This window comes from Coturnix japonica, chromosome Z (assembly GCF_054131305.1).
Source record: "Coturnix japonica strain WE chromosome Z, WE-NBRP24, whole genome shotgun sequence".
NCBI lineage: Eukaryota > Metazoa > Chordata > Aves > Galliformes > Phasianidae > Coturnix > Coturnix japonica.
In genome coordinates, this window is record NC_140702.1 from 12,067,566 (window position 1) to 12,083,404 (window position 15,839).

General features: G+C 50.2%; 1 protein-coding gene across 1 annotated transcript; it reads right to left on the bottom strand.

Moving 5' to 3' along the window:
- Window positions 1-3,338: 3,338 nt before the first annotated feature.
- On the bottom strand, window positions 3,339-12,984 carry LOC107306586 (uncharacterized). Its single transcript, XM_085529229.1, has 19 exons — window positions 12,139-12,984; window positions 11,885-11,964; window positions 11,554-11,679; window positions 11,205-11,284; window positions 10,825-10,936; window positions 10,456-10,545; window positions 10,099-10,203; window positions 9,714-9,866; window positions 9,422-9,573; window positions 9,146-9,284; window positions 8,209-8,360; window positions 7,794-7,941; window positions 7,201-7,338; window positions 6,615-6,791; window positions 5,860-6,015; window positions 5,609-5,710; window positions 5,391-5,493; window positions 5,091-5,150; window positions 3,339-4,824 (listed from the first exon to the last, which is right to left on the bottom strand). Exons 1-19 carry the CDS (start codon window positions 12,254-12,256, stop codon window positions 4,673-4,675), a joined length of 2,343 nt encoding a protein of 780 aa, XP_085385355.1. The 5' UTR covers window positions 12,257-12,984; the 3' UTR covers window positions 3,339-4,672.
- Window positions 12,985-15,839: the final 2,855 nt, after the last annotated feature.

Sequence of the window (15,839 nt, forward strand, 5' to 3'; positions counted from 1 at the left end):
GGGACTAGTGAGAGCGTGGAGACAGGTGCACCCATGAGGTTGCCTCAGGTGAAGCGGTCGCCCCCAAGCCTCAAGACTGCTTCCACCTGTAAGGACAGAAGGGTGATTGTCGTAGGTGACTCCCTTCTGCAAGGAACAGAAGGCCCTATATGCCGACCCTACCCGCAGAGAGGTGTGCTGCCTTCCTGGGACACGGGTCAGGGACATTTCAAAGATAATTCCTGGGTTGATTCGGCCTTCAGATTACTACCCATTTTTAATAATTCAGGCTGGCGGCAAGGAAGTTGATAAGGTAAGCCTGAGGTCTATCAAGAAAGTCTTCAGGCAAATGGGGCGATTACTTGAAGGAGCTGGGGTGCAGGTGGTCTTTTCTTCTACGCCCGTGGTGTCAGGGAAAGGTACAGGGAGGATCCAGAAAACCCAACTCTTAAATCCATGGCTATAAGAGCTGGTGCAGACACATGAATTTTGGCTTTTTTGACCACAGGACAATCTACACTGCACCCGGCATGATGGCTGCTGATGCAAGCAGCCTGTCCCTGAGGGGTAAGAGGATATTAGCTGAAGAACTGGCGAGACTCATTGACAGGTCTTTAAACTAGGAATGAAGGGGAAGGGGGCAAAATAAGGGCTACTGAGGTAGAACGGGTCATTCGAAGGCTTGTACCAAACTCCATGGGCAATGATGGCAGAGTGCAAAAGGATGGAGTAGGGCAGGGGGATGCTGGGGATGCTGCTGTTCTAGGGGATCCTGGATCCCTTATAAAGGTGGCGAGACGGACAGCCCGGCTGAAGTGCCTTTATACTAATGCACGTAGCCTGAGTAATAAGCAGGAAGAATGGAAACTGTGATGCACTCTTAAAATTATGACATTGTTGCTATCACAGAAACATGGTGGGATGACTCCCACAATTGGGATACTGCCATCGACGGCTATAGACTCTTTAGGAGAGATAGGCAAGGTAGAAGGGTGGGGGAGTTGCTCTCTGTCAGAGATTGGATAAACTGTGAGGAGTTCTCTATGAGAAACAGTCAGGAACAGGTATTAGGGGTATACTACAGGCCACCTGATGCTGTGGCCTGAGGCTGTTGACGAGGCTTTCTTGCTCCAGATGTGTGAGGCGTCTGGCTCACGTGCTCTTGTCCTGGTGGGGGACTTCAACCATCCGGACATTTGTTGGAAAAACCACACGGCGAGCTGCAAGAGCTCCGGAAGGCTCTTGGAATCCATTGATGATAGCTTTCTGGTTCAGGTATTGGACAGACTGACCAGAGGTGATGCGTTGCTGGACCTGCTGCTCACCAACGCTGAGGAGATCATCAAAGGCGTCAAGGTTGGAGGCTGCCTGGGCTCCAGCGACCATGCCCTGGTTGAGTTTGTTATCTCAAGCGATGTGGGCCTGGCAAAGAGCAGGACCAGGACGCTGAACTTTAGAAGAGCAGACTTCAAGCTACTCAATGGATTGCTGGCCAAGATCCCCTGGCGCGCTGCCCTCAAAGACAAGGATGTTGAGGAGAGCTGGATGCTTTTCAAGGATGTCCTCCTGGAAGCGCAAGAGGTCTCCATTCCCCTGAATAAGAAAGTGGGCAGGTGAGGTAGAAAACCGGCATGGCTCAGCAAGTATCTGCTGAGAGAACTGAGGGCGAAGAAAGGGGTGTACAAGCTCTGGAAACAAGGCTGTGTCACCTGGGAAGAATACAGGGATGCCGTCCGAACTTGCAGACGTGGGATCAGGGAAGCCAAGGCGCAGGCAGAACTGAACTTGGCAAGGGACGTGAAAAACAATAAGAAAACCTTCTATAGGTACTTTGGCCAGAAGAGACAGGCCAAAACGAGCGTACCTACTTTGGTAAGTTTAAAAAAAGAACTCGCTTCAACAGATGAAGAGAAAGCTGAGGTGCTGAATGAGTTCTTCACCTCGGAATTCACGGGTGGCCAGGATTCTAGTCTTTTTCACGTCCCTAAGCCCTGCATCCCCAAACCTCTATGTGGGGACCAAGGTGGTAAATCCCTCCCCACTGTAAGGGTAGAGCAAGTCCGAGAGTGCCTCCTTAGACTGAATGAGTACAAGTCTATGGGGCCAGATGGCGTGCATCCCAGGGTCCTGAAGGAGCTGGCTGAGGAGGTTGCTGAGCCGCTCTCCATCATATTTGAGAAGTCGTGGCTGTCAGGTGAGGTCCCGGACGATTGGAGGAAGGGCCACATCACTCCCACATACAAGAAGGGGAGCAGGGAGGACCCGGGGAACTACAGGCCAGTGAGTCTCACCTCCGTGCCTGGGAAGATTATGGAACAGATCCTCCTGGACAACATGCTCGATGACATAAAGAATGAGCATGTGATCCGAGACAGCCAGCATGGCTTCACCAGGGGAAGGTCATGCTTAACTAATCTTGTGGCCTTCTATGATGGAGTGACGGCATTGGTAGACAAAGGGAAGGCGACCGATGTCATTTACGCGGACCTGAGCAAGGCCTTTGACATGGTCCCCAACCACATCCTCATCTCCAAACAGCCACAAAGTAACTTGCCCTCAAATGGATGGCGTTGCACGTGAGCAAATCCCTGCAACATGTGATGCTGTTTCACACTACATGGTTCCTTAATCCATGTGATTAAATCTTTGCAAGGCCAAGTGTTTGCTGTGTCTATTCAAGGGTTGTTGTTATGTTATCCAATGATGCTTTATAGTTAGCAGCTCTTCGTCTGCCTTGCAGTGAATACTGAATGTATACATATAGTTGCAAATTCATTGGCTTGTAAAAGAAAAACCCATATTCAAAGCAATAAAATTCTGACAGTATTTTTTTTGTTGTTTGTTTTCTAATTTTTTTTATTTTTTTGCTTGGCAATCTTTCATTTTTCTCTGTAGGGGAAAATAGGGGACTCTGAGTTATATTACAGTTTGTCAACTAATCTTTGTGCCACTTCCATTTTTTAATTATATTTCTGCCAGTATTAATATATGAGACAAAGTCCTGAAACCACTGAAAATATAGTGCACCTGTCTTAGACAGGTGCAGCAGATCTCTCCTTTGTAACCTGTTTTATCTACTACCTCCACAACAATAATTTTTTTCTTTCACTTCCACAAATCATTTTTTTTTTCCCTGTTATTTTGACAGGATTACATCATGTTCTAGAATTGCTGAAAAAATGTAAATATGATGTCTCTTTCTTTACGCCCTCCCAACTTAATGTATCTGTAACTTGAACAACAAATTCTTCTGAGTGTCTTCATTCAAAGAGTGTTCTCTGGGAAAGGCTGAGTGAAGGACAGTATTAATATTTTGTGCCTTCTGTTAGTTAAAAATACGCAGTCCTTTTTGTCCTCAATCTAGCTACAGGTCAACAATTTATTAACTTGCAACCAAAAGCTGATTAGGCAGATACAAACCCAAAACACAAACAGGATAGCACTGATTAACAGCAAAATATAGATGGGGAGTTGCACTGACTACTATTTCTTATTATTATTTGTAATGGGGATTACAGTGCATTACTTGCTTTTGTCCTACTTCCCACTTTCTCTGATATAAACACGTTATACTCTCTGATAGGAATCACTGACAGTTCAAATTTTACAGGCCCCTTACCAGGAAATAAAACAAAACAGAAAAGCCAGATAAGCTTGGTGGTAGAAATACCTCTTTCCCTACCTCACAGACAAAGGAACAATCAGCATTATGTAAAGTTCCATTTGAAAGAATAAATCCTAATCCTAATTAAATCCTAATTCAAGTGGGTTTTTATGCACTTAGAAATTAGGTCTGAAAGGTTCTTTGACAGGTCTTCAAGTCCCAAACCTGTGAAACTAAAGTGTTTGCTTAGCACAACAATCCAGCGAAATCCCGGTCACATTCTGATGACAATAAGAAGAACCATATTTCATTCTGAAGAGGACAAAAGATGCTTGCTCTGTCCGTGGTTCTTGTGCACAGGGACCCTAACACCAACTCAGCTCATAGGAGAAATTTCCTCAAGTGACTCTTCTCCCTGTGCCTTCCTTCATCTTCCACTATTTTGTTGTTGCGTTGCTGTTAGTAGTAGTAGTAGAAACAGTAGTGTTGTTGTTATTGCAAGAGTCAAATGTCATCAAAGTCTGCAGAATCATGTCTAATCCAGTTTTGAAATGTAAACTCAGAAGTAAAGATCTTGAAATCTGGATTCCTGGGTCTACAAGACGTAGGTGAAGAAAATATGTTTTTTTGTCTTTTTCCACGTGACACTTACTTATGCTCAGGCACACAGCACTATAAGCAAGCAGGAGCTTTGCTGCCCAACATTTCAGCTTCGCATAAGCTAGGAAAAGCATAACTTTTTTGCTTGCTTAAACAGTTCCAAGAACTCATACGGCGAGTTCCAATTAAGTCAGGGAAATTGTGACACGTTCTGAATCTGCGTGCATGTGTGCTGCTCTCTAACGGTCATGGGCAGACGTCTTCTCCAGGTCTTCCTTGTAAAGACGTTCAGGTGTGCTTTGCACCTTAATCAGTCACTAAGTACAGACCCAGTTCTAACCAGCTGGTTTCCTGTACTGTGTTTCGAGATGTCCGTGCTCCTAGGCTCCTTCTGTTGTTCAGGGGGCCTGTCTTGCATGACAGGAATGCGTGTCCTTGCAACGTTACTGTAAAAGTGTCCTAGTAACGTTACTGTACAAGAACTATCCTTCAGGTGCCTATGCAGGACAAGCGTCTAAATATTGTGAGCCTGCTCCGTGTTGATAATGCCTCCTGCTGCCTTTGCTGTCTCAGCTTCTGGATTGTCTCAGATGCCACAGAGCGGACTGTCGGATGGGTGTCATTTTCCAAAGGCTGAAGGGCTGCAACAGAAGGAAACAGAGCAGAGATTGAACTCCCCAGTCTGCAGAGAGCCACCAGCTTCCCCTCTGGACCATGCCAGCCCCACTCGTTGCTTTTCCTGGCCAGGAGGAATATGAGTCTGAGGGGTCAGCTGAAAGACACTGCTCAGGATTGTCAGGAATGCTCCTCTGCCCTGCAGCATTTCCGTGCAGCAGGGCAAAGCACAGCTGCATGCTGCCCAGGCTCTGTCCCCAGCCCCAACACGCACAGCACTGCTCTCACTCACCACTGCAGAGTTTATTCAGCATCTCCTCACTCTGTTTCCCAGAGTACTTCTCAGCCAGCCCTAGGGAAAGAGCTCCGTCAGACACCCACGCCCCAACACGCTGCTAGCTAGGAGAGCAGAGCCCGGCCCCGCCAGCCCAGCTGCTTCCCCTTCTGTGCTGCAGACAGGGACAGTGCCCAAAGGGAACCTGAGCAAGGCACCCACTGGGGCTAGCAGCATGGGCAGGGTGTACCTGGGGGTTCAGGGCTGTGCCTTCCTGCCAGGGCAGGGCCCAAAGGGGGACGCAGGGGTTGAGCTCACCAATGAATCTGACAGCCGCATGTCTCAAGGAGGCCTGAGAATCCTCCAGGTATGGCAGGCTCTGCAACAGGTATCCTTCCACTAACTTTCTGTCCTGCTGCACCTGGAGAAGAGCAGAAGAGCATGGGGCTTGCAGAGTGTCCACAGCTGCTGTGGACCCAACCTCCAGCATCCCCTTTCCTCCAGAAAAAAGGCAGGGGCTGTGTGATTGTCCTCACCAAACACTCCATGATCCCCGCTATGTCCCTGTGCCAGGCCTGGTGCTTGAGCTCCTTCCACTTCAGGAACTTTGCACAATACGCAAGGACTTGCCAAGATGCCTACAGAACAACAGATGCAGGAACATGGCATTACACACAGACACACATATCAGTGTCTGAATGCTTGCTGAACTTGCTCTCAATTGCAGATCACAGCTGAGCTGTCAGCACACCACTGCCTGCACACTGGTCAGCTCTGAAATTCGTACCTCTGCTACACTTGGGTTCTCATCACTCATCTGAAAGAGCAGAGGGAGCAGGCCCCTGTGCACGGTCTTCTTTATGCTTCCCTTCTTAAGCCACACCACAGCATCTATCAAAACCCTGAAGAGGCGGATGGAACCTTCTCGCACTTCACATGACACCTGAGGGAGAACAGGAGGACCTCAGACCTCAGCAACACACTCTCACTGCCCATGGTGAGCATGAGTGTAGGCATGGCTGATGTGAAAGAAGGTGCTCTGGAGTCACATTCTCCACAAAAGTGCATTGCAGCCATGCAAAGCAATGCAATAGATTTCCAACATGGGGTGCTTATGCCTCAGAATGCTCCCCCAGCCAGCCCAGCAGGTCAAAGCAGAGCTGCCCTGGCACCTTGGGAGTGTTAGACAAGAGGAGACAGAGCTGGCCTTAGGCAGTGCCTCTGGGGCACATGCCGCCTGCTCAGCCTCCACATCCCTGCTGTGATCCCTGGAGAGAATGCTTGGCACTGGTAGAAAAGGGAGCGATGGAGGTTCTGAAAGTAACCCTTGGCAGAAGGTGTTTTGCTGAGGTGCCAGGCTGAGCCCCAGCACAGGGGTCTGACATTACCAACAACAACCAAGCTGCACTGCCATGGACACGGCCTGCTGGGCTGCAGAGCCCACAAGACATCTCATTCCTGAGAGCCCAGAGAAGGAAAGAAAGGAGAAGGCACTCCTGTCAGCACCCATCCGCAGAGCTCAGCCTCCCACAACAGACTTACATGATTAAAAAGAGGCAGGATCTTCTCAGCCATCTCCAGAGCAAAGGGACTGGCGTGCCTCTTCCCCAGATGGTACATTGCATTTCTGAAGATATTCAGCACCATCAGGGTAATGGGTGTGCTGGCAAACCGCAGGGTCTCCATGACTCCTGGAAGCAGGGTCCGTATTTCTCTTGCCTGTACAAAACACACAATTTCCTTTCCATTAGGAGGTCAGTGGCCACCCTGGCCTAAAAGCTCTGATTACAGAGCAGCAGCCACATGCCTCGCTTGCCCACAGCGGCCACAGGAATGGAAGCTGTAGATTCCAGGAAGGTGGTGGCCAAGGGTGCACTTATAGCGATGGGGAAGGCAGGAGAAGGAGGACAGGTGAACAAGGACGCCATGATCCATGCTCAGCCACCCCCTTTTCCAACAGGCCCCCAGGTAACCCATCTGAAAAGCTGCTGGAAATCTCAGCCACCAGGCCCCACCACAACCATCACCCCAACTCCTGAGTGCCAGGCAAGGCCAAGGCACAGTGTTGCCCACTGCCCCAGTGCCGGGCTGCCAACAGGAGGGCTTTGTTTGGCAAGGTCCTGCTCACCGTCTCAGGTCTATCAGACAGCACTACGAGGCATCTGAGCACCAGCCAGAGTATTGGCAGGCTTTCAACCTTCAGAAGCCTCTGGAGCAGTTCTGGCTTACACAGCTCCTGCAGGTTCTCTTCAGTGGGAGGCATCACCTGAAACAAACACAGCAGTGAGAGGCAGGCAGAGGCAGCAGGGCTTCCTGCACCCTGCAGCTCCTGGCTGCTCTGGATCTCAGGGCAGGGCACTGGGGAGACATAGCCTGGCCTGAGGTAGCAGTGCCTTTGGAGGGCCCCACCATCCCTCTGCGCCCAGGCCAGGCACTATGCAGGATGGCTTTCTGGCCTGCTCCTCCTGCCCTCTGAGCTTCTGATGCCTCTGTGGAGTGGTTGACCAGCAGGAGCTGGCACAAAAGAGACACCAGCCATGGCTGGCCACGGGCAATAAAGCCTGCTTCACCTGCTGGAGGCTCTCCCAGGCCCCAGCCATGGCTCTGACTCTGCAACAGCCCTGCCTCAGGTTTCTGGTCTGGGGAGCAAGGCAGGGGGAGGCAGGGAGCTGGGAAGAGAGTGCCCTGAAGGAGAGCACGGTGCCTTGTCCAGTAACTCACAGTCAAGCAAAAGAGGTCCAGCTCCGCTGTGGTGATGTTAAATCTCTCACACAGCTGTTGGTCCTGGAGAATGTTGCTCAGTTTGTCCAAGATCCTCTCTGAAGTTTCCAGCAGAGGAAACACGGTCTTCAATATGACCTGGGTAGTGCTATAAACAGAGAGCAGTGCTGTGTCAGCAGGGCTGCCTTAGCTACAGCATCATGGCTCAGGCAGGAGCCTGATGGGGGGCTCTGGGCTGCCATGGTTGGTAGTGGCTGCTGCAGCCCTAAGCGGCCCACCAGCACTGGAAAGCACAGTGGGATGGAGGGCCTGCTCCTCGGGATGTCCTGCAGCTTTCCTTGGCTCTGGCAACCAGACCGTTTCTGAGCCCTGCTCTTCACATGGAACAAACGTGTGGGGCTGTTTGGGCTGATACCTGTCAGTCTGTGGGAAGTCAGCCAACACACTCCTCAGCACATCCGTGGGAAACTGGATGGTCAGAACCTCAACCAGTGAGAGGGCTGTCTTTTCAAGTGGGATGCTCTTCCTTTCCAGGCTTCTATGGATACATCTGAGAATCTCTGGCATCTGTTGCAAGAACACAGGGAGAATGCTGCTGTCACTGCAGCCATTTGCCCCCCAGCCACTGCTACTGTCCTTCCCATTTCTCTATACTGGTTTAAAATGGTTTCAGATGCCAAACCGCATTGGAAAACAGGTTCTAACATCAGCATGGCTGATGCAAAAGTAGTTGCTTCAGAATCATATTCTACATAAAATCACTGTGCCGTTGTGCAATGCAATGCAACAGGTTTCCAGCACGGCATGCCTGTGACTCTGATGAGACAGGGATGGCCCTCAGCAGTGCCTCTGGGTCACATGCTGCCTGCTCGGCCTCCACATCCCTGCTGTGGCACCTGGAGAGAATGCCTGGTGCTGGTAGCAAAGGGAGCACTGGAGGTTCTGAATATAACCCTTGGCAGAAGATGCTTTGCACAGAGGCCAGGCTGGGCCCCAGCACAGGGGCCTCACATCACCAAGAACCACCAAGCTGTCAGGGACAAGGCATGCTCCTCCTGCAGTCAGACCATCACAGCCTCTTGTTCTCATGCCTTTGAGGAGCAACTGACCTTTGAGGAGCAGGCACAAAAATAGCACCAGATGTGGGTGGCTACAGGTACTTCCCCTGCCTGGCTCTTGAGCCTGGGTAGCCAACAGGGGAGGCCGTGCCTCTCCCTGGCCAAAAACACAGCCCCAGCTCTGCCCCTGCCCTGCCCAAAGTTTCCAGTCTAGGGAGCAAGGCAGGGGGAGGCAGCTTGCTGGGAAGAGAGTGTCCTGAAGGAGAGAGCACGGTGACCTGTCTGGTAACTCACAGTCTGCTGAAGGAGGCCAGACCCCATTGTGGTGATCCTGTGCAAATTTTTGTTCTGGAGAATTATGCACAGTCCTTCCAGGATTTTTTCGGAAGATTCCGGCAGGGAAAGCACCATCTTCCAGACCTCCACAGTAGCGCTGCAAACAGAGAGCAATGCTATGTCAGCAGGGCTGCCTCAACCCCAGCACCATGGCTCAGGCAGGCCTATCTCTGGGAACATCTCTGAGCCCTGCTCTTCACATGGAACAAACATGATGGTTGTCAGGGCTGGTACCTGTCACTGTGTGGTAGTTGTGTCAATATGCTTTCTAACACATGCATGGGAAAGCAGCGTGCCAGCACATCAAGCACCGACAGGAAGGGCGCCTGATCTGATGTGCTGTTGTTTTTCAGATTTCTCTGGATGAACACCAGAATCTCTGGCACCTGTTTGGAGGACAGAAAGAGAATGCTGCTGCTGCTGTACTGCAGCCATTTGCCCTGCTTCCGCTGAGGTTACTACTCTTCCCAGTGCTCTGTCATGCCTTAAACTGGCTACAGATGCCCAAGAGCATCTGACTGCTTACATCTGTCAGCCAGGTGATAGGGTCTTTTAAAAGAAAATCCAGTAGAATCCTGGCATATTCCTTGTCCTCAGGGCTGCAGTCAGCACTGATCTTTTCAAGGGTCCTGAAGACAATGTCTGTAGTCAGAGGAGCTTCAAGTAATCTTCTAGGCATCTATGGTAGGAACGAAAAAGGGAAAGACAAGTCAAACTTTGTGTGAGAACATGGTCTGGAGCGGGAAGACCAGAGGAAAAATGCAAAAGAAGACACTAGATTCAGAGCAGAAGCATGCCAAGGGCTCCCACCTGTGCACAAGTTTGTCTCACAGGTACCCCTGAGCTGCAGAGGCAGCTCTGGGATGCAGAGAATGGGAGACAGACTGGCTGGAATGTTGATGTTTCCCTACCTCCGGCAAGGGATTGCTGGCCAGGAAACTATAAAGCATCCAGATCCGCTCCATGGCCCTGTCGCGCACAGTTTTGCTATCAGAAATGGTGAAGGGCCGCAGCACCTGTGAGGAGAGGAGCTGCTGGTTAGCCTGGGAGCTGCTGATGCCCAGTCCAGGAGAAGCAGGTCTGCTGAGCTCCTAGCTGGAATCACAGCATCCATCCAGGCTTCCCCTGAGCTTAAGCCAAGCCCATCATGGGGCTACTGCCGCTGGGGTTCCTTGCCGGCTCCAACTGCTGCCAGTGCCGTTTCCATGGAGCGGGAAAAAATTCTACTACAAGGGAGCTCTGGGGGCAGAACTTCACAATAGACAGACCTCAAAGATTCTGTGCAGCCAACTTTTGACATCGTCGGTGGGACAGTGGTACAGCATAGCCTCCAGCATGTTGTCCATAGCATCCAGGGTCTGTAAAGTGAAAAGGAGTTGTGGAAGCATTTCAGGGTTCCCTTTCACACCTAGGAGACTGCTGTGAACCACTCTTGCTGCCAAGGAAGGATACCCACAGATCACACGTAACACAGATAACACAGGGTGTTGCCAGGCCCAAGGCAAAAAAGAGTGGGAAAGGGTGTGGGAAATCATGGCTGAGAGTCTGCCTGGCAAGGACTTTTCTTAGCCTCTGTATACAAAGAATCCAGAGAGAAGCTCAGAGACCTGAGGTTCAGCAGTTCACCTGGTACATACATGGTTGTAGAGGCAAATGTTCAATTCCCTGGTTGGAGGAAGGCAGAAGATGACTCTGCAGCACACTTTTAAGAGACGTAATAGTTCTTCATCCGAAATTGCTTCCACTTGGCTGCAAATAGAGAGACACAGATGCTAGGAGCAGTTCCTTGATGCTGAGGCAGGGGTGGAACAGGTCCTCCCCCGGCCAAGGCTCACTGAGAGGGATGGGGAGCCCTGCCAGGAAGTGACTCCTCCCCCACAGGGCTGCTCTGGGTCAGAGGACAGTCCTGATGCCACCAGCTTTAGGACAAGGGCCAAGACTTAGCGGGGGGCTGCGTCAGGGTCACCAGGATCGTGCCCGGGGGATGTGCTGGCGAAACAAGGGACTGGGCAGGTACCTCATTGCAGCAACCGCATTCATGCAGTGGTATCTTAGAGCTGTGTTCAGCTGATTCCTGGGCTCCTCAAGTAACAGAACCTGCAAAGCACAATCAAATCAGGATGGCACCTGGCAGCTGCCAGCACCCACCAACAGAAAACCTGCCACTGACTGATAGGGCCTGTGTCACCCCAGTGACCCTCAGAAAACCCTGGCACACTGGTGCTGCTGTCTGCCTCCACTGCTGAGGTCTCAGCAGCACCTGGAGTCTCATCTGGGGCACTTTGCTGTTTGTGCATGATTTCCCTGCCTCCCTCTCCCCCTGCTCTGTCCTTCTTACAGGGTACCTGGGTGCCATGTCCCCTCACCTCAATGTTCTCTGTCACATTGTTTAGGAAGCAGAAGATATCCAGGTACACTGTCAAGCCCTTCTGTTCAGCAGCGCTGCACAGTGAGCAAATACAGTTCAGGTACTGCATCTTCTGCTCCAGATCCTGGCAAGCACACAGAGACCGAGGAGTGTGAGTGGGGAGAGCCATGGCCAGGGGGACCAGGCGTTGTGGGGTGTGGAGCAGCACAGGACAGCTGCAGGACAGCAGCAGCTCTGCCCGGCCAGCAGCCCTCATGCAGCCTGAAGGCAAAGCCCGAGGGACTGTCTGGAGGTGCAGGAACAGCCAAGATGGAGATGGCTGCTCTTACCTTTTCCTTGATGATGCCATAGGTTTCGATGACATTTATGGCCACCTCATCCAGTTCATACAGAGGCAGCCAGTCAGCATCTGACCAAGGAGAGAGAGCAATGCTATAGAGGGGCCAAAGGCAGGCGCGAGCAGACGAAGGAGCTCTGGCCTCTCCAGCCCTGGGCTCTCTCCCCAGGCACAGTCTGCCAGTGCCTGTCAGGACAAGGAGGCCTGGTGTCAAGCAGGGGGCACTCGCTGGGGACCCTCACTCACCAGCACGCAGTGGGGTGACCTCAGTCACTTCGTAGGGCTCCGGTGGAGATTTTCTCTCCTGGGGAGCCCCACTCTCCTCCCAGGCCACCTTGGGGTGTTTAGGAGGTTTCTCCTCCATCCCGTAGGATGTAGGCTATGGGTAGGGATGTGGCAGCCACGGGGCTGCCAAAGGTAAAGGAAAACGACTTGGGCTGCGCTCGGGGGCTATTTGCCAGACCCGCACACTCCTGCCCTGTCTCCTCGCTGTCCTGTCGGACACTGAGGTCGCCTGCTGTCAGTGCCAGCTATGCCTTGGTGTCACAGAGATGGGTCACAAAGGGCTCCACTGTGATGTGTTGCCCCGCCCGGGTGGGGCTGGTTCCAGAGCCTGGTTGGAATGGCGCAGACCAAACTCCTCAGCGGGAGGGATGCGTCTGCCTGCTTAGCCAGATGGCATTGGAAGTGGGCCTGAGAGCAGCTGGACTGCTCAGGCTCCCGTGCTTCTGCTGTGAGGCTGGAGATGGCTGCAGCAGAATGGAGGAATGCAGACGAAGACTCGCTGTCAGCTCAGGAGCTGATTTGCTCACAGGCTTGTGAGCTCCAAGGCTTTTATTTCTGAATTGTAAAGATGTAAACAAATGCAAGTTTTGCACAGAAGATACAGACCTGTGCCCTTATTTCTGATTAGCTGACAATACACTGTCAAATAACTGGGAACACTGCAGTCCAATAAGGCATTTCCCTACACTTTGTCAGGAACAGCTGAAATTAACGAAAGTCAGAAGCTGTTACTTTTCTGGCCGTTTTCTAGCATCAACGAGTTAAAAGTTTTAACTCAGCCATTAATGCGGCATGTCAGTTACTATCCCTTCCTTCCCTCCCCTCCTTCCCTCCTTTCCTCCCTTCCTCCCTCCTTTCCTCCCTCCCTTCCTTTCCTTCCTTGTTACCTCGATCTGATAACCTGGGAAGTTAAGTCCCTCTGTGAATGTGTCTGGACAGCCCAGATGGTGGATGTGATAGGCAGTGCCTTCAGGGCGTCCCCTGCTTCAAGGTGCACTTTGCCTTTCTCACCCATCACAGATTCTCTCCTGTTTTAATTCTTGCTAGAGATTGCAAGGCTTTTTCACATGTGCTCCATATCTGCATGGCCAGTGCTTGATACAGAGCCCAGGTGAAACACTTGCTCTTAAAACATACTTAAAACCACTATATTAGATCTCTCTACTATACAAACTACTTAGAGAAAGTTATTTACAGCTATAGTCACTTATTTCTATTGTTGCTTTACCCTTAGCTTCCTTCTTTTTTTAATTAATTGGTAAGCCTTTTCTTGTTGACCTGCTCCTACTATAGTTACAAAAGTCATCTATGGGTAATAATTCTTGATGCAGTACAGAGTGAGACGCACCCGTATCTACCTGAAAACAAGTATCTTTGCACTGCTTTGTGCACGCTGCGTTCAGCCCACTAGGGGCAAAACTCATCCTGGGATCTTCAGGACCTGCTCTAGTACAGCTGCCACCGTTCCATCCAACTCCACCACAATTCCCCCTCCATACAATTTCCAAGCTCCATCAACAAATTTGTCCAAGTACCCTACCCTAGTTCCCTAAATGTGTATAGTATTGGGAGAAAATGAAGACATTCTTTCTCGGACTAGCAAGAGACCTTCAGAGGTGCAAACAGTTCTGCAAAGAGGGAGAAAACCGAAAGTTTGTAACAATTCCTGCCAGACAGGCCATCTGGGCATGATCACGGGACGTCCAGCTTGTGCAGCTGGCATGGGTGTGAAGGTACTATAAAGACCCTTGGCCAAGACCAGACAAAACTGAGGCGGTTTGGAGTGAGTGGCAAGAAACCATGGGTTCATCTACCTCGGGTCTCTACTACCCACACCAAATTATCACTTCCTTTGTCTGTAATTCTGGTCCTAGCAGGAGTAGTGATTAACACTGAACTAGAGGCACGAGCACTCAGAATGTTTTGCTTTTGTCCCTATTCAGAAGTAACGATTTGTTTACTTTCACAAGCGGCGGAGGAGAGGGGTAGGCAGTGAGGGGGGGCAGCGCGGGGGTTTGCTTTCTCTTGCCGGCACTTAAACTTCTCTGGCTAGAGCAGATCACATTCGGTATTTTAACTCACTGTTCTTCTGTAACCTTTTTCCTGTTTTTTGTTTTTCACAATTCCACTACTCGTACCCTCAATTACACTTCCATACAGCATTCATGTTTACACATCCCTATAACATTAACAGTTCCATATACCATTTGCATTTATACTTTCATATACCATAAACATTTAACAGTCACAAAGACAGTGACAATAACCAGTAGTATCAAATAAACAAGTAAAATACATAAATAGGGGTATTTGTGTCAGCTGCTTTCCACTTGAGCATTTCCAAAGCAGTTCAATTGCTGAGAGATATAAACACTAGTTTGGCAAGTTAGAGTACTGTTGTAGTCTACCGAAATTTTCTCAGGATAATGTGTAGGATACCCCACAGTATAAACCATAAGAGAGATAATCCCAGAAACATACGTATCTCTTATGAAAACTTAGACATTTTCCAACAACCATGTTTTGTATGGAACTCCTGGACTGATGTGACACTGAAAAACATCAGTGCAAAGGGCTTTATAATAGATTTCTTTTGTGACCACAACTAACAGGTATTAGATGGGTTCCTTGGCTCATTTCCCAATATGTTAGGAATTTGGAAACACTATGGAGGAGTTACATGCAAATCATAATCAATTTGACAAAAAGGGGTAAAAGAAGGGATCAGAAGGTAATCGCTGTGCAGGGCGTGCCAGAAAGTCTGGATAACCTGAAAAAACTCTGAACCAGATTGTGAAGTTTTAACAGATCCAAGGACTGTTATCAGTCACAATCCACAACCACAACAAACAAAAGCATAGATGAAACAAGACTTCTCAAAGTTGTCAGCAGCAGTTTAACCGACTCGGGCTACAGTGGCTCGCTCGTCAGCTGCTCTTGTTTCGGCTTCAGAGATTCCACTCGAGCCTGGGGCCCCCTGACCGGGCCCCCAGTTAACGATAAAAAGGAATGCCTCCCTTATCTTTGACCAATCCGTGACTTGGTCGCTCCTGTTCTCCTCTTCCCCTCCTCCCACGTAGAGCCTGACCAGCAGCCCACCCCCTTCGTTATGGTGGTTATGTGGTTGTGTGATTCTGGTTATGATGACTAGGAACGCCTCCGCCTCCACCCCCGCTGATGCGGATTGGCTTCTATCTTGGTTACACCTATCCACCCCGCCCCCCGGGGCGGAGCCACACCCACAACCCATCCCATATCGAGGAAGGGACCCATCCTCCCGCCCCTGCTCACTCCCCTTCCCCACCCCCAAGGATGGGCGAAGGAACGCATTAGATATCGGTTGCCTTGGATACCGTGATGGTATTCCTCTTTACTTTTCCCTGCCGTGAGGCTATCCCTAGATGTAAGTCCATGACAGGGGAGCACAGAATCCAGGAAAAAAAATAAATAAACAAATAAATAAATAAATAATGAGAAGGAGAGACAAAGGAGTAAAGGAAAAAAACAAACAAAAAAAACAAATAATAAAAACAAAAAAACAAAAAAAAACAACACAGGGTACTAATGGTACCCTGCACACACCAAGAGAGGAGGAAGGGCAGAAAGCGAGAAGATCATTTTAACAAAGAGAAAACATAACGGCAGCCATATGGGGAGGAACG